The following is a 20,645-nucleotide window of genomic DNA, read 5'->3' as shown; positions in this document are numbered from 1 at the left end:
ACAAAAGAATCTCTGTTTATTCAAACAATTAGTTAAAATTTGGATTCCCTGTTGAAAACACAAACCTGGAAGGTGGGGGTGGCAAGGTCCCCCTTGGGCAGGAAGGGCAGCTCATTACTATAACCAGAGAGGTGAACTTGTTTTGCCAGGGAAGAAAATGCCATTAGGTGAGATCAGACACAAGAAACTCGTGGAAGATATTTTTCCTCCTTTGTTCTGAATGGATGATCAGGAGATAGTGAAGTTAAATAGGGGGAATCAAGCAGTTTCTTTCTGCTGTTTTCCAAACCTAAGACCCTCTGGTGCCTCCTCCCTGGAATTTACAGTCACATTTCACTATTTTAGTTTGAAAACTCCATTTATTTTTTAAAAGAAAAACAAACAACATCCAGTTGGGGTTACCTATGCAATAATTCATCAGTCTTTTTCTAAGTACTAATATTGCCTTTGGTTTCATGACTCTTAATTGCCTTATGCCAATAACTCATTAAAAAATATTTCACCAGCTGGGCACAGTGGCACACACCTGTATATCCAGTGGCTCGGGAGGCTGAGGCAGGAGAATCACAAGTTAGAAGTCAGCCTCAGCAACTTAGCGAGGCACTAAGCAACTCAGTGTGATGGTGTTTCTAAATAAAATACTTTAAAAAAAGGGTTGGGGATGTGGCTCAGTGGTTAAGTGCCCCTGAGTTCAATCTCTAGTACCACAAAAAAGAGAGAGAGAGAGAGAGAGAGAGAGAGAGAGAGAGAGAGAAAGAAAGAAAGAAAGAAAACATCTCCCCACTAGATTCAGTGAGTGGATAGGACAGTGCTAAACTCAAATTTCCTTCTTGGAAAACCAACCTGTGAATTTTCAGGGCATGTTCTGGAAAATTAACTTGTGACAAAGTTAACTTCTAATAATCTTCCTTGCAAAAGAGAGAAAAAGAATAACTGGTTTTCCTTAAAAAAAAAAACACTATATGGATTCATCTTACCATATTAAATGTGAATAATACTTAAGAGAATTTTCCCTATCTCTTCATCTCCAGGGCACTCAAAGCATTTATACTCTCATTATTTTACATAACACCTATTAAGTGGGCACCAAAGGTTTATTATCCTCCTTTGATTTCTAAGAACACAACTACAAAAAGATTAAACAAATTGCCCGAGGTTGTTCAGTAAGTTGAGATGCTTGGATTTCCATTGTATGCTTGTTTTAGGAACTTGGTGAAAAGTAGCTAAATCTGGTAAATTCATCAAAACTCCCAAGTCTTGCAGATCCCATGGCAATTTTGTCATCTAAGTGTAAATTGGCCACCACATAGATCTTGGACAAGGGCAACTAGTAGGCCAGTGCCATGTCTCCAAGGAGCCTAACACCATACCTTACTTGGCTTTTGTTAACTAACTCCTCCCTCAAGTGAAGCTGATTCTGCCTGACTGCCCCTGGAAAAATTTTAACCCCTCGATTAGCTATTGCACAGTTGGTTTAACTCAGACGAGACAGTAGACCAAATAGTAGTGGTTTTAAAAATGCCTCCCCTTTCTGATTACAAAGGAGGCATGATTAACGAAGTTCCCTTTGTGTCCAAGCTCCATTCTAAGAGAAAGAGCTTTCCTTCCCCCTTTTATGATGGCTGAGTCTTTTCCTACTTGTCTCATCACCCACACAATCTGTTCACAGCCCCAACAGACAATCCAGCCAGTCTGTGGAGAGTTCCTAAAACATTTATGTCCTGAAAGCAGACAGGACGAGCAGGACCTCATCTCAACAAAGGATATGGGGACATTCGGCAGAAGAGTTCACAAAGGGAAATAAAGACAGAGGCCCTAAGCTGAATGGATTTGCCCACAATGAGTAACACAATGCCAGTCCTTACAGAGGACTTGTCAACCTTCTGGTCAATTTACAGCCACCTCCAGTTTTGGGTCCCTAAACTTCACTGCTTTTAGAACAGAGGGTTTTCAAAGAAATATAATTAACGGTAAAGGAAGTCCAATCAGTGCTTTAAGGATCCTTCACTTTCTCTAGAACTTTAAATACAAAAAATAGCAAGTTAGGCCATGAGTCTAATTCCAACTCAGGGAGTTGAAATAATGTACCTGTAACACTTAGCACACTACCTGGTGTATACTAAGTACTCAAATTATTACCTAATGCTTTCATAATATGCTGCTATTTAATTAATAATATTTTTATACTTGTCCTGCCTGTCTATTTACTGAAAATAATTCTACCTAATCTGTCTTTGATTCATTACAAAAGATAAGTGCTACATATATATTATCTTCTTTAAGCCTATGGCTCTAGAGTTAGTTATAGACATCAAAAGCATGCTTGGTTCTGATGGTTGGCAAGTGGCAGATTCCCTGGTGGAGATCAAAACTCTACAATTTCACATTCAGTGCTTTCTTTCCATGATTCCACAGATAAGCAGATTATCGTGTTCTATGTCTGTTGTTTGGTACTAGGAATTGAACTCAGAGGCGCTCTGCCACTGAACTACATTCCTTCTTATTTTGTATTTTCAGACAAGGTCTCACGAAGTTGCTAAGGCTGGATACAAGCTTGCAATCCTCCTGCCTCAGCTTCCAGAGTTGCTGGGATTACAGATGTGTGCCTGGCTCTTATGTCTCTTTATATTCTCTAGAATTTAGCAGACTAGCAAGATATACCACCTGAAATAAATTTTTAATCAGGAGGTCCTGGGTTCAATCCTTAGCAGTGGAAAAAAACAACGATCACCCATACTCTAAAAGTCTAGGTCAAACTCATTATTCAAAAATAGCTTTTTATCTAATCTAAAATATGCTTAAAACTTAGTCTATTGCACCTATTTCATTTTATTGATCTTATTTCCAATCAAATTTAAGTTGCCCTAAAGGCAAGAACCATGTGTGCACCCCTTCTGTAGCTCATGGCTAACCCAGTTCAGGAATTGTAATAACATACTGGCTCATTGCTTGTTCTGCCTTACCATCTTCTGGATGATGTCCTAAAGAAACCTCAAAAGAATCATCGTGATATCTAATTAAATTATCAACCATCCCCAGGAAATACTGCTTGGCTTGGTCAATTATTAAAGCTTCTCTTCTGTCTTCTAGAACCTCAATTTAGCTGCTGGGACATCCTGTGGCCATCCATTTCACAGACGTCCAAACCAGCAGGAGCATGTGGTGCAATGAGCTTTGCTTCAAAGTTGGCAGCCTCACCAAGTTCCAGGAATTGTCACTAATGATCTGTACAGGGCACCTGGTGTTCAACAGAGGTCCCTGAACACATTCATGCATACAAACACACACACACACACACACACACACACACACACACACACACTCACTCACACCATTTCAAATACTGCTCTAATTAGAAGTGCTGTGCCTAAAAGAGGGTGGTTCCATACTGATTTCATTTTTGTTTCAGAAGACCTATTCAGATACACCATTTGCAATACAGCTATGGTTTCCATCAACTTATCTTTAGACAGAAGACAAAGTAAATGCATCAGTCTCTTTTGGTTGCAAGAGGCAGGAAATTGCTCCAAGATGCTTGAGCAAAACCATCAATCATCAATCAATCCATCAATCAATAAGATGAAACTGAAAAATGTCCAGAGCCTGAGTCTTTCAGTGGTTAATTTGAGAAATCAAATTATGTCAACAGATCTTGCTTCTCCCTATCACTGAATTCTACCTTATACTTTATTAGCTTCATTCTCAAGCTTCACTGGAAGAACTCCAGCAGTTCCAGGGTCATATTCTCAGAGTTCAAATTCAGTAAGAGAGAGAAGGTCCCTTCCTGGTAGCTTCCATGCCCATCTCAGAATTCACTCAGATTAGATCAACTTGAGTCACGCATCCACTGTGAACAGCACTTGGCTTGGTCACATGCCTACCACTAAAACAGAGGCAAAAAGTTTCTAAAGCCACCTTAACTGAGAGCAGGAAAAGAAGTTTCCTAGGGAGATTTAGCATCCTTCTACCAAGACAGGTTGAATAAATAATGGACAGCTTCCCCACCCCAAACTTTTTTAAAAAACCTGAAATCATCCTCACTAATAAATCCTCCCTCTTTTTTAATATCCAAGAAGTTGCACTACTGTAATGATCAACTTTGAAAATAGGATATTAAAGGAAAGAACCAACCAAACAGGTCATCAAATGAAACAGGTTCCTCTTTACAATTAAAGGAAAGCACATTTAAAAAATAAGATGTTGTTGGCACATTGGCAAGAATTATAAAAATTTAAGTAATGCCCTGCACTGGTTAGGAGATAGGGAGACAGACACGCCCAGACCTGGCTAGTAGATTACATGGTGATTATCACTGATCATCAAAATCTTCAAAGATATATTCACAGAAATAAAATTGCAAAGGAAATATGTAAGAATGTGAATAAGAACTACAAGGAAAGTTTTTCCAATATTTTTTATAATAGCCTCCAAACTGGAAATATTGTGAAAACCCAACAAGTAATTAAGTAATTTAATCATGTTCTTGCTATGGGATATCATACCAACACCAAAAATGGCCTTCCAATGCATGTGTACTGGCCTGGCTTACATAATAAGAAAGGCCACTGCCAAAGAATTATCAGTGAACCGGTGAGAACATCACTTACTAGCTAAACCTAGGAAATTAGCTTGCCCCTTATCTCCTAGGTGCTCTCTGTCTCCTCCTGTAAGATTTACCAAGGATTCTAAAGACCCAGGGAAAGAGCAAAATATCTGGATATCCTCATGGGCTACAATTTATCGAACAAATATGTAAAGAAATATTCAACAATTGCTCATGGAAGCAGCTGAGTGTTACATGGAGGGAGGTGGACAGACTTTGCTTATCCTAGAGGACTGGTCAAAATTGCAATGCAATGTTTGGTTAATATACATGGTTTCTATAACAAATAATTTTATATTTTGAAGAAAAAAAAAAACACTTCTTTTCCTCTTCTTCAACCTATCACCTTGTAGCAATTAATCTTCCAAATCTCCAGTTCTTCCCCAACAAAACCTATTAACTCTCCATCTAGTTTCCATAACTTTAAAATGTGAATATCCCTGGTGAATTGGCCTATCTTAGAGTGTTGTTGGTAAGATCAAATGAGATGATTTCTACAAAAGTACTTTGAAGAAGGATAAAAGCACTATACAAATGTGAGGTATCAGGAATATCAAATGCCCTGCCTAGATTTAACACTCACCCGACAAAGCATCAGACAGTCTGTGGCAAGCCTTTGGCTTCTCCTTAACCTCCACGTTCTTTTCCTGCAGTCATTTCTGAAAACCAGATATTCACTTGCAAAATTTCCCTGTAGCAACAGGGCAGGCTCTTGCTAACTTTCAAATTGACTGACAAGTGATTATAAAAGCATGGTGTTTCTAGATGTTGAAACATAGGTAATTAAATAATGAGGGGAGATGCCAAAAATAACCCCAAAGGAAGACAGATGTGCCTGGCATAGACTAGAACCCTAAAATGGAGAAGCACGGCACCATGGACAAATACAGAGTTAATGGTTTTCACGTCTCGATCAAGCCATGACAATCAAAAATCCTAGAAGATGTAAACTTCTGAAAATGAGTATTCTTTAGAGTTAGTACACAGTATTCCTACCAGCAATATTTTATAGCACTCCAAACAACTTCTAAAAGGAAATCATTACTTTAAAAAAAAAAAATTAAAAGTTTTTTCTTAGTAGGGCTGTGCCTCTATGCTATCCATTTGTATAGCATTTCTTCAATAGACTTCTCATTTTAAAGATTGTTAACATTTTAAATAAGACATGGATAGGTCAATAATAAGTACACCAAGTTCTTAAATGCCCTTCTTTTTAAATCCCCACCCCAATTACATCCCTCCCTTGAGGATATTTACAATCCTCTATGACACATGCTCTGTACCTTCTTGGTTCAAGGAAAACACACCTACAGCATTTCAAATTAACTACTGACCCTTACTCTCACACTATAAACAAACCCTTTTCAAAATCTCAATTGCATTGTGTCCACATTGATTAAAGCTTGAAGCCTGGTGACCTCACGTGGTGTTAACTTCTCCCATGCACCAACAGCATTCTGCCTTTCTACTCAATTACCCCCTTTGGTGCCAGAGGATCGCTACCCAATGAACACACACAATGGACTTCTGCTTCATTACACTAACCAACAGCAGGATAGAAATAAGCAGAAGAGGAATAAACAAGCTAATTTATCATGAGGACAGAGCCAGCTTTCACCAGTCTCGCCATGGAAAACTTCAGTGGTTAACGGGAATATCAATAGTCTGGGGGTGATGTTTATGATCTTACAGATTATAGACAAAAGCCACAACAGAACCTCACTGATTAAAAAATTCTGCAGATTAGCAGGTGTGAACACACACACAAACCCTGCCTTAAAACTTCAAGGTCCTACATAAAACCTACTCAATAATTATTTGGGGACACACAACCCTGGGCTTTGGATAATGCGGACTGACACCCTGGTAATTTGCCCCAAGTGTTCAACCTAACTGTGGGGCCTCTGTTATTCATCTTGGTCAGGAGGGACCCAGCCTCTTTGTGAGAAGGATCTGGTTGCCCCCCTTCATTAGGCATGGCAGGGGCACAGCGGTTGATTAAATTAACAACTTTAGAGGGCTTCAGTCCCAGTTCCCAGACATTAGCACCATCATCCAGAACAAATTAAAAGCCTCACAGCAATTAAGCAGATTTTGGAAATGAATTTCCCATGGTTCAATGGTTCAACAGCATTCTTGAGTTAAGCAGTAGAGAAGAGCCTAGAAGGAAAAGAAGAGGAACTGATGACAGATTTTCCAAAGTAAACATACAAACTGGCAGAAGCAGCATAAACAATAAACTTCTGAGCCTCTGGCAAGCAAGACTTTTCCATTTCTTTTATATAAAATTGGAAATATTCTGTCACCAAAGGTAAAGGGATAAAAATTTAGTGGAATTATTATATTAAAATGATAGATTTCAGAAGGATTTCTATTTTTTCTATTTCTTTGCTTTTAATTACTGCATTGTATTCTTGTTCAAAAATATGAATAGATATTGAGAGGGAACCAAAAATATCTGTGTCTAGTCACTAGATTTTAAAGTCAAACAAGCAATCTTTCCCTGACTCTGGCACTGGAACCATCCACATCACTTGGACCCAGCGCAGCCAGGCTTAGAGCAGAGTTTAGTTTTAACCAGTATTTAGAGCAATGATGGGCCCATAGTAAAATAAAATAATAAAGTGTCAACATTTTAAAGGAGGGATTGCATGGTGTCTTTCTTGCAAGTCCCTGTTTTCTCCCCACCTCCACCACCCCCGCCCCTCACTCTGAGCCCTGTCCCTCTAGCTGGAAGTTCTGACCAAGAAAGAAATCTAGCTTTTGTGTGGCTTTCTCCTTGGCTTCTGCTTCCTTCTCTTTCAAGCTGACACATGTGCTTCTTCTCTCTGCTCCTGCCTCATACCTCTGCCGGGCTCCATTTGTAATGTTCCTCCTTGCCTGCAGGCACATATTTGGCACAGCATGTTTCAGCGCCGTTTGTGAACCTGGAGGAATGTGTGGATGAATTCATTCCCACCCACCAGATCCGAAAGCCGAACACAATGGAATGCAGAGGTGGTTATTTGCATGAATTACGTTTTCTTGATATCAAGGGCATTTATAAAAGCTGACATCATAAATACATTATTGGTCTCTAAGAACAACCATAAATAACTCTACAAAATTCTTAGAAGGGAAACAGAAAAATGAGTTTTTCATCTTTAAGAGTTCATAGTAAAATGATGGAGTCTTCTAAAAGAAGTACCTTCAAAATAGCCTTCATGGAACCAAAGAAATACATTTGCTACTTAAAGATCATAGATCTCAAAATTTCCCTTATCCTTCAACATTTACATTTGAAGAGTCAAAATTTGGCAATATATGCACCAGTGTGTGTTCCCTTCCTCCCACTAAAGTTCATCAAGCAGCCAGTCAATTCTCTGCCTTTATGGCCAACTAAAGATCAAAATATATAGATCAGACATAGTAACAATTAGTACAACAGCAGGCAGAGGGAATGAAACCCTCAGCTAGTGGTCAGGAGGCTTGGAGCAAATCTTCTATCACTAAGTCTTCTCTGAGCCTTAGTTTCCACAATATACCAAAAGTTCCCTTTCCTTCTCCAAAAACTGGGCAATGAAAATAAGTATACATACCAGGAAGTGGTACCATCTTGTATGGTCAAATAAAATAAGAACCTTCTCCTCATTTAAATAGTTAAAAAAAAATAGCCTGGAATTTAGCATTACAAATTTTAGAGTTGACCTTGAAGTTGAAGCATTTAACTACCTCTGTGAAAGGTCCAAAATGCAAGGCATTTATCTATGCTTTTCTCCAACAAATATTACTGCTTAGCTATACTGCACGAGTCTGGGGTAACAACTCCAGATACAGGTGAGTACATTAAACCATCCTTGTTCGGGACTGGGGATATAGCCCAAGGCCCTGGGTTCAATCCCCAGCACTGCAAAAAAAATAAAAAATAAAAAATAAAAAATCCTTGTTCTCATGTAGCTTATAGTTTTATAGAGGTTAGATTTTCATCATTATTTTTTGTTTGACATTTCTCATACAGCACTAAATCTCTAGGTAATGTTTCAACAGTTAATATTTTACAAGCAAAAGATCATCAGTTTTTCCTCAAAGTTTGACTTTCAAAGGTCTTTGTCATGTATTATATGTCTAGAAGGAAAAAAATTTCCCCAGTGGATAATGACTCCAATTTCATAATGTTAAATAGAGGAACAACTGGGAATCACTTTGCAGGAAGCAGAGATGGAACAGATCTCTTCCACACAGTGAGTGATAATCTTTTTAAAAAATCTTGCTATCATGGGTTTTCTAGGCTCTAAAGAGCCATGAACACTGACTTAGAATTTTAAAAAGGCAAAAGTTTAAAATTCAAGTTCATTTCTGTGAAAATAACCACTAAATAAAGGAAAAAGTAAATTAATCACTTCAATTCACCAAATATGTGAATGGCATGCTTCTTGGACTATTGGTTTGCATAGATCATGCCAATAGGAAGGTCATCAAGCAGGATGGCCAGATTTCTATTTTTATCTAATCCATTAAGAAGCAGAAATAATCTGTGATGGATCTAAAAAACACAGAATGACTCAAAACTATATATTAACATAGATATTAAAAAGTTACTTAGTGGCAACTTCTAATTCAGGGAAGTGGCTCTTCTACATTGACTGCTCTAACACCTGTGAGCAGGCACATATGAAGTACCTGAGTTTTTTTCTCAATTAAATCCCACAAGCTCCCTGTGGAACAGATTTTTTTAGATGGAGAATCTGAGGTTCCTGCATATAAAAGGTTTGTCTAGGTTACAAAGCAAGTCTGATAACAATAGACAAATAGGATTACTACCATTGATAAAATGACATTCCTGAGTTAGAGATCTGATCACTTTGAATGGAGGGATTAGTAAGTTTTTCAATGAACAAAAACCATCCTAGGGAAAACCTTCAGCTAACACTTTGCTGTTTGGTAGAGTGACTATTTCCTAGGAATTCTATAATATGCCTAAGTCATCAACAGGTACTTATCAAAACTGCTGTAACCATCCTGCTTTGTGGGAAGAGTTTATAATGTACCTAAACAGAGCTGATACAAAAATACCCTGTCCATGTCCTAATCCAGGAAAAAAAGAAAAAGAAAAAAACAAAAACTATCTTACATACATACTAAATCTGGCTTTGTTAAAATCCCAACAATCCTGCTCCAAACCACATTTTCTCTTTCTTTTCCTTTTTTAACAAGTGGGTAGGGCAGGAAGAAGTTAATGACAGAAACTCCTTCGATAATTGTAAAATAAAAAGAAACAAATGCTAATTAAAAGATAAACTTAGTGTCCTTTTAGTTGAAAACAAATCTACAAATTGTTTATCCAGTTTTTTGAGGATTTTTTTTTTTCTCCTCTTTCATCAGCTACCATGTTCTCATACAGTGAAACTCTGTTCTGTTGAGGCGTGTTCAAAAAATGGAGCCAGGGATTTAACACTGGCAGTTTCATGAACCTAAAAATACTGTGAAATCAGGGGGGAGGATCCCCCTGTGAATTTGAGGGTCTCACAGGTGCCTGTCACAGCCAAGTCCCCCACCACCAGAAAAATCTTTCTCAGTAGAGATGTGACAACAAGGCCCCTGGTGTAGTCTGTTCAAAGCCTCAGCAAAAACCTTATCTACCACTTCTTTAACCCAGGCAGGCAGGGGCTAGCTAATGCAGCAGCCTGGTTCACACAAGTCAGTACTAGCTCAAGAGAACAGAGAAAAGAATGTGGGGATGTGTCTTTCCCACATTGAAGGCATTCCACTCTGGGGTGAGTTACAGCCTAAATGAGAGCAGATAAAACATATAAGAACCAAAGTAAAAGGAACCAGACCTCAAAATGGTCCAAACTGCTTTGAGAGGGCTGGATTTAATAAAACATGGAACCCAACATTTTGGTTATGATCACCTGAAGGCAAGCATGCTGAAGAGACTTGAAAGCCAAGATTTCATTCCAGCTAAATTAGACATGCAAAAGAACATAGAGCTTTGTGACTGTTGAATTTCAACAAAAAGAAATGGGGGGGGGGCAGTGGTTTACAGTATAAAACTTGTACCTCTCAAATCACATAAATGTACTTGTCAGTTGCAATGGCTGGGGCCCTCAGTGTTTTAAACCCTACTTTGGCGGATATGAGTTTTCTATTTGCAGTTACCTTCAGAGTGAAGAAAGGGCAGAGAAAAAGGAGAGGGATTTTTTGGTTTCCTTTGTACATAAGTCAGATCCCCCAAATATGGGGCTATGTAAGTTTCCCCGAAACTCACAACTTAAGAATTATGCCTGTAAAAATATCTTCCAAAGAAACAAAAACCGGTCATCAATTTTTAGTCAAGGAAGCCGCAGACTGATAAAGTCTTAAAACCAAACACAAGGACTGTGCTAGAGGTTGGATATATAAGGGCCATACTACATACCACATGTCTCAGTTTTGTATTATTTTATTTTATTTTTTTTCCATACCACATGTCTCAGTTTTGTATTATTTTATTTTATTTTTGTTTCAAATTTACATTTCCCCAAGCAGGAGGGAGGGAATGTACCACACCCTCAGCAAGCAAGGAAGGAATTCAGAATTTGTGTTCTGTTTTGCTTTGCTTTTTTTAATGCCATGGAGTCCTTTAAAATCCACACAGAATATAGTAACACTGTATATAATTCTATTGCTGCATGAGAGATTAGCTAAGTATCCTAAGTATACAAAGACAAAAGGGAGAAGACTATTTTATTTTCAAGTACTGTAACAGAAAAGTCAATCAAGCTGTATGAAGCACAAGTTGGGAATTTTCTGCATATTAACTGTCTGAGAACCTCAGACAGAAATCAGATGACCTCTAGGTGGAAACCCAGAAGGAGATGATCTTTGGAGCACTGCTGGCAGCAGGACTGAGTCCAAACCCGGCTTCGCCTCCAATCCTGTGAATTGAGTTACTTCTTTTGCCCAGGTCTCTGAATCCTGATAAAGTGAGATGGAACAGGATGGTCTCAGAGACCCTTTCATCTTTATAATTTAATACTGAGAAGCTCCACAGCTTCTCTTTAGGCCAAACACCACCAAAGCGTACGGATAGGTGGACCCACACAGCTGCACTCATGGAGAGTAACAAAACATGCAGTAGGAGGGATTCTTTTGGAAGTTAAGTGTGCGTGCTTTCAGAGAACAACTTGGACTCATGTTATTTACCTGTTCCCTGCAATGATATTAATATCCACCACTTCTGGAAGACCTATAATGAGATGTTTCGATGTAACATCAACATTAATATGAGAAAACCAGGATGCTCTCCCTGAATTTCAAAACCAGACTTAGTAATGCTTTAGGTCATTCCCATTTGGTCTTCCTCCATAGATTCACCAATCTAGGGTGTTTGATAAAGTGGTGGTGACTCAAAGAAGAAAAGAATGGATAACAAACAATGTCATGATCTAAAAGCAGAGAAGGACAGAGAAAAAAAAAAAGAGGAGAGATGTGGTTTAGTGGCTGGTATTACTGAAAAGTGCTTTGGAGATCACAGCTCTGGCAGCCTTGTTCAAGGCACCAACAGGTGCCAAGTCCTTTGGGGTAGTTCTGGGGATATTTAATCCTCAGCAACCCTTCATGAGGTGGAAGGCTCCTCCTTCCATGTCACCACTGAGGGAGGAAGTCAGGAAGTTTGTGCCTTATTTGACATCACTGAGTCTACACCTGGCCTGCAGAGTCTTAGCCACCACATGACATTGTCTCAAAACCAGGAATTCTCCCTTTGGGAGGGGTCAGACAGAATTAAGGCAACAGTTAACTGCCTCCAAATAGCTTTCATGAACTTGGTGTAATTTAGGACTTGAAGAAAACTGAGTCAACTATTTTCAGACCAATTACCTTCTTTCTAAAGAAAAATCACAATGCCTTGCCAAAACAAAAGTAATAACTTGGTCTTTTCTTTCAGTAACCTCTGCTTTCTTGGAATGTGTATCTGTAAAGCCCCTGAGCTAACCTAGAGAATTAACCAGAAGTTTTAAGAAGGCCCCATAATTTGTGTGGGCCAGTGATAAAAAAAAATATCATTTGCCAAGGAATACTAAAAGAATGGAGAAATAGGGAGCAGAAATGTGCTTAAAGACGGATATAAATAGGCATAGTGGATGGATGGAAATGCTAGCTCAGTTTGGGGATAATGAGTGCCATTAGACATCCAGGCCCAAGCTGTGCCCTGATAAGGAGTCCCTACTTCTCCTTTCCTCAGTTCATCTTCCACATCCACAATGCCCTCTGTTTTCTTCAACAGCCCTGTGAAGACCTAATGAGTCTGCTAAAGCCAAGGGCCATTCTGTGGGTTTGTCATTTCAAGAAGTTTTCTATTTCAAAGCTCAGCCACCCTTGGTTGTGTGTAATACTTTCTTTTGGGGGGAGCTGGCTTGTGATGCTCTCAGGTTCAGCCCTCCCCAGCGTGGCCTGCAAGCCCTAGTCAACACTGACACTGGCTGGCATGGGGGTTATTAAGTATTAGGAGCTGAGATTGTTTGCTCAGAAAGTAACTAGGTCAATGATCAATGATCACGCAGTGATGGGAGTGCTCAGTCTGGGAAGGGTGGGAGCAGAAAAAGGGGAGTCTGAGCTTTCATCTTCTATGTAATCTGTATAGAATCAGTTTCATCACACTCACCCCTTTGTCTCCCATAGAAACTGAAGGGACAATGGGGGCAGAACAGCATTAGGCTTAAGAGCATGGCTCAGAATTCAATCAAGGATCAGGGGCTTGGGTCAGCCCTCTTACTATCTCTGTCACCTCAGAATAGTTCCTTAAATGAACCTGAGACTCATCTGAAAATTGCAGAAAGTCATTGTAACTGCTTCTCTGGGTTGTTATAAGGATTAAGTGAATCAACACATGTGAAAAGCTTTCCATAGTCACTCGGTAAGTCCTCAAAGCAACATCAAAATGGTAGTGAGTCAAATATCTGGCTCCTGTCAGACATCTACTCGGCCACTGCTTCTGCTCCCCAACAAGACTCAATTAGGGGTGGAATGTGGTCATTGGGTGAGGGTGGGGCAGTGGTAGTACACAGCTAAGGAAACTCTTCTGAAATCTAACTATATAAGTTACTCTTTTCTATAATTTAACAATCTTTTTAGACTAATCCTTTTATGAAAAGGAAGAGTCAGAAAACATTTCCCAACCTTCAGGTTTGAGAATTTCAGGGTCTCATGATCCTCCTTTCCTCTCCCATCTTCATCTGAGTACTTAGAGAACTGTCCATATCTGGCGCATGTGTCCATTTAGGTCACCATCCTAAAACCTCAGTGAAGAAATGAGACCTATGTGAAGTAGATGTGACCCATTTCATTACATGATGCTCCTTGTCTCCCATGATCTCTTACAGTTTCTAAGTAATGGAGAATTTCAAATCTTTCAATGAAGAAAATCTATCTGCATTTTTTTCCAAAGAATAAGATGTACCTATTCACAGTGTCAGAAGGTTGCTCCTGAGAGCCTCTGGTCTGGGATGCCTTCACTATTGTGCTTGGGTGTGAACATAAACAAAACTGTCCTTTGGGAAGGGAATTTTCAGTTTTCAGCAAGAGGCTCCCCTCTCAACTGTTCCACCATCTCGGCCAATCCAGAGCCTCTGAAACCCTCTCTAGCCTTGGTTGATTCCTTCTCTTCTTTTCCTTTGAAATAGTCCAGACTTATTATGTAACTATATAAACATGTTAAAACCACTAGCTAGGGAAAATAATGTCAAGTAATCTTCCTTAAAGTAGCAAGTCTCAAATACTTTAAGGTTAATGAACTTGGCTGCTCAGACAATTAGATGATTCACAAAATTATGGAGATGTGTTAGAACCTGTAAGAAATCAGTTGGACTAGCAACTTCTCAGAAGGCATCCTCCCTTAGCCTTGGTGAGGTACTGCTTCAGTCTGTATAGCTGGACTCCATTTACCATCACAAATGGACCCTAACAAAGCTAGGCAGTCTTGAGCAATTTTACTAAATCTTTCTGGACTCACATAGTAAAATGGGTATAAAAATACCAATTTGACATCACTATTTGTGGATTATACTGTACAAATTTCAGCACACAGTGCATATTCAATACATGTTAAATACTACATATACATTTCTGTGTATATATATATATATAATTCTATTCATATATTTATTTCAAGATGACATATTAACATAATGATTTGATGGTATAATTAGCAGAACTTCTAATTTCATACGTTCTCAAATTCTTAGTTAATTAGTGGAAATTATCTTTACTCTGGGATACTTCATCAAAGGACATCTTTTGCTGGTAAACTTAGATTAAGAGGGGCTCTTCCCTACCTATGACTTTTCTGGTTTACTCAGTTTCTACGGCCCTTCTTTTCTAACTCCAGTCAACATGCAGACCTATCCTGAGTACACAGTAGGCCCTAATAAATACTTTGCATATTAGGGAAGTGGGTACCCTTGAGCTTTAAACAAAGGACCTTCACATAATCTCAACATATCCTAAGTCTCTGTAGAAACAACCTGAGGAAGATAAGGTAAGACTCTTTCCTCAGTCTATTTGATTTTGTTTTCAATTCAAAGGCCAAGCTATTGTAAAATGTCAACCAGTCAGGGAAAGCTTTAAGTCTATACCTGTGTTCTGGGCAGGGAACTTGAAAACTTCACAAAGTTACACATATATATTATGATCTCAAGGAAATGTTTCCCACTTTTATAGGGAAAGGGAAAGTTCCAGTAGAAGTCTGGACAGGCAGTACTGAAAGAACACAGAGATGAAAGAGCTTTGAGACTGTTAGCACAAGCATTATTTCACTGCAGCAGCCAAGCAGATGCATTAGCTTTTTATAAAGTCAAATAATGTCATTTTGATTACTGTAAAAAATTATCACTTTTAAAAAGATCAATTTGTGAGCTTTCATAGTACTTCCACAAACCACATTAAATACCTCGAATAGTTACCAAAGAGAAAAAATGGCATGGTTTAGTCAAATGTAAAATTTTATAAAATAATAGCAGAATCAAATAAGAAAAATGTGGACTAACATCAACCCAAAGCCAATTAACTAGTGCTTTTCAAAATTCTCAAAAGATACCTATATACTACAGTATTACAATGACATCACTGATAAATAGTAAAATAAAATAAGTGCAAGAAGTTCAAAATCAAATATACTGGGGAGCAAATACATGTATTCTGGATTAACTGCAATGTCATTTCTTAAAATTCTGCAACTTCCAGATGAAGACCATCAATAGTTTCCACTTAAACAATAACAGTATGTGCCATATCATTGAAAGTAGATAAATGTGTACCATTTCAGAAAAGTGATTATACATGTGTGTGTATGCACATGTTATATACATTATATTCTCAGCATTATAAAGCAACCAAAAAGGCCACTCACATAAGTGAGCTTTTGAAAGAAACCGTGACCCCCTCCTAAAGAAATAATACTTGGCAATTTTTTGATATTTGTTTGGAATATTCTGATTCATGGGTATTATTGGAACAATGCAATAATTTTCTATTCATTCAGTTCCAATCTTCATACTCGTAACAGTCTTAGAACAGGTGGGAACAGTGACCTGCTTTTTCAACCATTATATCCCCCAGACAGGACTAATTCGAAGCTGAGAAAATTGCACATAATGGGCCAGGGATTCAAGTTCATGATTTTTAGTAGCTGCACTCTTATTGAAGGGCACATGGTCTCCTTCCCCTCCCCCTTCCACCACCCCTGCAGCTGCCTCTCCATGAACGAAATTCACCAAACATGAAAGCAAAGGAACATTATTTTAAAACTTTTCTGCAGGCTTATTTTTCAGGAGGATCAAGATTAAGCTATTTCTTTTAAAATATCTTAGTTTCCTTCAGGGGTTCTTAAAGTTTAAAATGAATTCTAAATACCTAAAGAAACTAGGCACTTAAGAAGACTTCTGAATACATAAGAAAACATTGAGATACCTACTTTTATAGTGGCTCAAAGTTTTCAAAAAACATGATATAGATCATTGAATTTAGAAGTACTCCAAGTTCTATCATATAAGATATTGATTTCTGAGCCTTTTTACAAAATCCTGTCAAGGTTTAGCAGTACATAGACATTAGCATAAGAAAAAAAACTAACACACAAAGAGAGCAACAGACAAACAAACAAACTTGGGAAGAAGGTCACTGGAGTAAAGGAGTATTTAATCTGGCTAAACCAAAACTCAATTCCTCATGTTTGCTTTTATGGCTATAATGTTTTCTCCATCAATTCCAGAAGGCTACACCAAACTTCAGGCCAAATGTCATATTATAAAACTCTTGTGAGTACTAAAAGAATAATTCAATTGGAACCGAAAGAGACCTTAAACTCATTTATCTATCAATGAGGACACAAGTCTATTGATTTATAGACTTGCCTGGTCACTTTGGGGCTCAGGGCTTGTCATTACCTTTGGGGAATGATGTTTGTTTACTTTTGTGTTGTACACAAGTGTGGGGTACCCTTCCAATCCAATCAGGAGCTTTGATGTTTAGATCCTCCCTTCCTAAATTGCCACATATACTGTGACCATTTCAAAATGGACATTTTCTTTCCTCATTTGACCTACTGCAGATATATTAGAAAAACACTCCACACCCAGGACACCTGACCCCTTAAGTAGCAATGGCATTAAGTAGTGAAGTTCTCTTCTCATCGAGGAGAGCAGGAGATGGTTTCTGAACTTCACCTTGACTTTCCAGTCTACAAACTGTTCTTTCAGCTCCTGATTTCACTGTTCACTTCACTGAATTTCTGTTCTGTGCTTGGTTTCATCTACTTCCAGTTTACGCAAATGGAATGGGAAAACGTACCTTCTGTTAATGTTCATTTTCCATGGGTCTTATACCATATTCAAGTTCCTAGATTTGTTTAAGAGCAAAAAGAAATTACTCCCCAAAAGTAAGAAGTAAAGGCTAAGACACCAATCAATGTGGGCTGGATTCAATCTGTCTGGTCTGGACACCAGAACTGGGACAGACTCTGCAACTGAGGAAGGAGGAAAGCAAACCAATAAACTTCTACAACAATTTCCCAAAGACATGTTACACATAGATATTTTTCTTTTTCAAGGCAAGTCAGAACAAAAGCAGTTTATTAATTGAGGGGAATCTGGTTATGGTTAAGACCTGCCCCTGCATTTTTGATATTGTCCAGTCTGGTCACTAACCAAGTTCTATGGGAAAAAAAAATCCTAGGCATTACTTACTCCAGACAAACCCTGCTTTGAACAAATAACTGTTCTAGTCCCATAGTAATTCTAATGCCTAACAAACACTCCTTGCCAGTAGTGAGATTCCAGAAATCAAACTAGTTTCAAAAGTGCCCTAGGAAACCTACAACATGGATAAAGGGCTCTCCAAGCCCAAGAGATCAGCTTTAGAAAAAGAAAAAGAAATGCACACCAACAAACACCAGGAAACTATGTGTAATGGTTCGCTGCTTGTGCAAAAACCTCAAAGAGGATGAAGGTCAGACAGGGATAATAGGCCAATTTAATTCTGAAAGCACAAGGTGCAAGAAATTTTAATTATGGTCTGCCACTGAAATCACACAAGATCCAATGGCATCTAACTGCAACTGCTCATCAAGGGAGACAAGAGGTGTAATTGTAACCGCTGCATAATCACTGTGAGGGCACAGAGAAGGCTGTCTTCAGCTCCCAGCAGAGAAGGTATTAAGGGCCTCGAAAAATCCAATACAGGGAAACATGGAGATTGTAAGAAGCCAAACAGGAGCTGGGAACACAAAAGCCAAACCCGTGTGTGCGCGTATGTGTGCGTGGTGTGACAGTGGGTTTCAGAAACAAAAAGACGACGCTGTTTGGCCCACATAGAATACAGGGACTTGGAAAACTCGGAGCCTTTTCCGCTTTGTGGATACGTGCATACAGAAAGGCAGAGCTCCTCCAGGAACTTAACTCCTCGTGAAGCTTCTCCCACTCTCCTTTGTTTAAAATAATTAGCTCGGATGTTACAGTGATTAACAGTACCAGACTCCCGGTAATTTGTTCTCATCAAACCCGAGTCTGAAGACAAAACGCCACGCACACGGTTGAAGGTGTCCAGTGCAGCCAGTGCAGCCAGTGCAGCCAGTGCAGCTCTCGCGGCTCGGCCGCCCGCGCCCCGGGGCAGTTCCTCGCAGCCCATGACGCGCGGGCTCCAGGAAAAGGGGACGCGCAGAGAAAACCCCTCCGTGGACTCTCTCCACTAGACAAAGTTTAACAAAGCCTCGAAGTAAGGGGACAGAACCTCCCATCCGCGCCTGCTGCAAAGTTGGCGCTGAAGTTTGTGCCGGAATGTCCCAGTCTTGAGAGGAAAGGGGACAAGAGTGCGACGAGGCGGGAGGATGGATGGAGATGGAGAGACAGCGAGAGAAAGTGAGTTTTTCCGAGTGGACTGTGCATGAGACGATCTTTTTCACCCGGAAGCCTATTTGGCCCCACAGGTCCAGGAGGTGCACGCCACCGGAGGTCTCCAGGGCGGACGCCGTCGCCGGGTGGGGGGCGGTGTTGGGAGCTGTCACCTGCGGGGAGCCTTGGCGGGAGCCGAGACGCCCTCCTAGGCGCCAAGGGAGGGCTGCGGGCTCAAGACTCACGGATCTCGGGACTCTAAGAAGTGGGGGAGGGGAAATTCCCGAGAGGGCAGGAGGCCAGAAGCAACTTTTCGGATATGCTTTTCTCCTCGGACCTCTCCAACTTCCCGCAGGGTCCGCTAAAGATTGTTACGACCCCATCCCACCTCCCAGCTCTCGGTTCCAACCAGTCCGCCGCGGATGGTGGAGTGGGGGTGCAGCGAGGAAGCCGAGGGCACAAACGTTGGGGCCCGCAGTGCAAGTCTTCACCCACTAGCTGAGACAACCAAATGCATTTACACACGCAACCACCTCAGCCTTGTAACTGAGCTCCGGGTTTGCGCTGGGCGCAGTTCCCCGACTCTTCTGTTGTTCCTAATAAAGTCGACTACGTTGCCCTCCCAGAGCCGATTGGAAGGAAACAGAGAGGAAAAGGGGGGAACGCGGGAAAAAGCGAGGGGGGGCGAGCAATCAACTTTGTAACCCGGAGCTTCCTCGCGCGATCCGTCGCCATGCTTAAGATTCCCACCCCCGCACCCCCCTCCTGCCTTTCAAGTGGATACTGAAACTAGGCCAAAACTTTTTCCCCTCCTTTTCTCCAGCCACTAGACTGGATTGTGCCCCACAGAGCCCCATGGAGCTCTGCTTTCTTAAGCACAATAGCCGGACTAATTAGATCATAGAAGCAAGGCAGTGATACTGTAACAAGTAGCCCAAGAGGCAAAGAGGGAAGGGGCCCGAAAAGAGAGAAAGGGGGAAAAGTTTGCAGCTCTCGCACTTACCAATCAAGCCTCCCACCAGAAAGGCGATGATTTGGAACACAAGCAGAATCCCACCAACAATGCACAGCTTCTTGGTGCTCATATTTTCTATAATTGCCCCAGCCATTTTTGCGCCCCCCCTTTTTCTTTTCTCCTTGAAATAAATGTTTTAGGGTTTGCTTTTTGCTCCCTTCCCTCTCACACTCCCTCCTCCCTCGCCTCCTTTCTGGGCACTGCAAAACTTCAGGGGTGCGAGAGCGCAGCGATGATGGGACCCGGACCGAAGGCGCCCGCACGGATTCCCCCGGCGCAGCCGGATCGGGCTCCCCCAATGCCCGGAGCTGTGATTGTGGCCGCTCCGCCGCCTGTGGACGCTTAAAGGAGCAGGGAAGCGGATCACATGACGCCGCCTCCCTCCCTTTCTTCCTCCCTCCCTCTCGCGCTTCCTCCCTCCCTCTCCACCTCCCTCTCTTCCACTACCCCTTGCCCGCCAGTTCGTGGATCCGAGCTCTGGCCAGCGCTGACGTCCCTCTCCCGGGTCTAGCCTGCAGCCTGTCCCGCCAAGGGCTGGTAGCTTGGGGGGTATATTGTTGTTGTTATTGTTGTTGTTAAATGGGTTCCCCTTAACCAACCGCTCACACGTTTCCTTTTCCTGAAGTGCGAGATTTAAATCACCCACGGACGCTTCCCAGACCTTCAACTTATGCGTTGACTTTAG

General features: G+C 40.6%; 1 protein-coding gene across 1 annotated transcript in view; it reads right to left on the bottom strand.

The window, feature by feature from the left end:
• The window catches only part of Wls (Wnt ligand secretion mediator), a 104,903-nt gene extending 84,599 nt beyond the window's left edge, over positions 1 to 20,304 (bottom strand). Inside the window, exon 1 of the mRNA XM_047518004.1 lies at positions 19,949 to 20,304. Within this exon, the coding sequence (XP_047373960.1) occupies positions 19,949 to 20,054 (106 nt within the window). The 5' untranslated portion in view covers positions 20,055 to 20,304. The remainder of the gene's footprint in view (positions 1 to 19,948) is intronic.
• Between the last annotated feature and the right edge of the window lie 341 nt (positions 20,305 to 20,645).

This window comes from Sciurus carolinensis, chromosome 1 (genome assembly GCF_902686445.1).
Source record: "Sciurus carolinensis chromosome 1, mSciCar1.2, whole genome shotgun sequence".
Taxonomy (NCBI): domain Eukaryota; kingdom Metazoa; phylum Chordata; class Mammalia; order Rodentia; family Sciuridae; genus Sciurus; species Sciurus carolinensis.
Note: the sequence above shows the minus strand (reverse complement) of the source record. Positions and strands in the feature narration are given on the sequence as shown.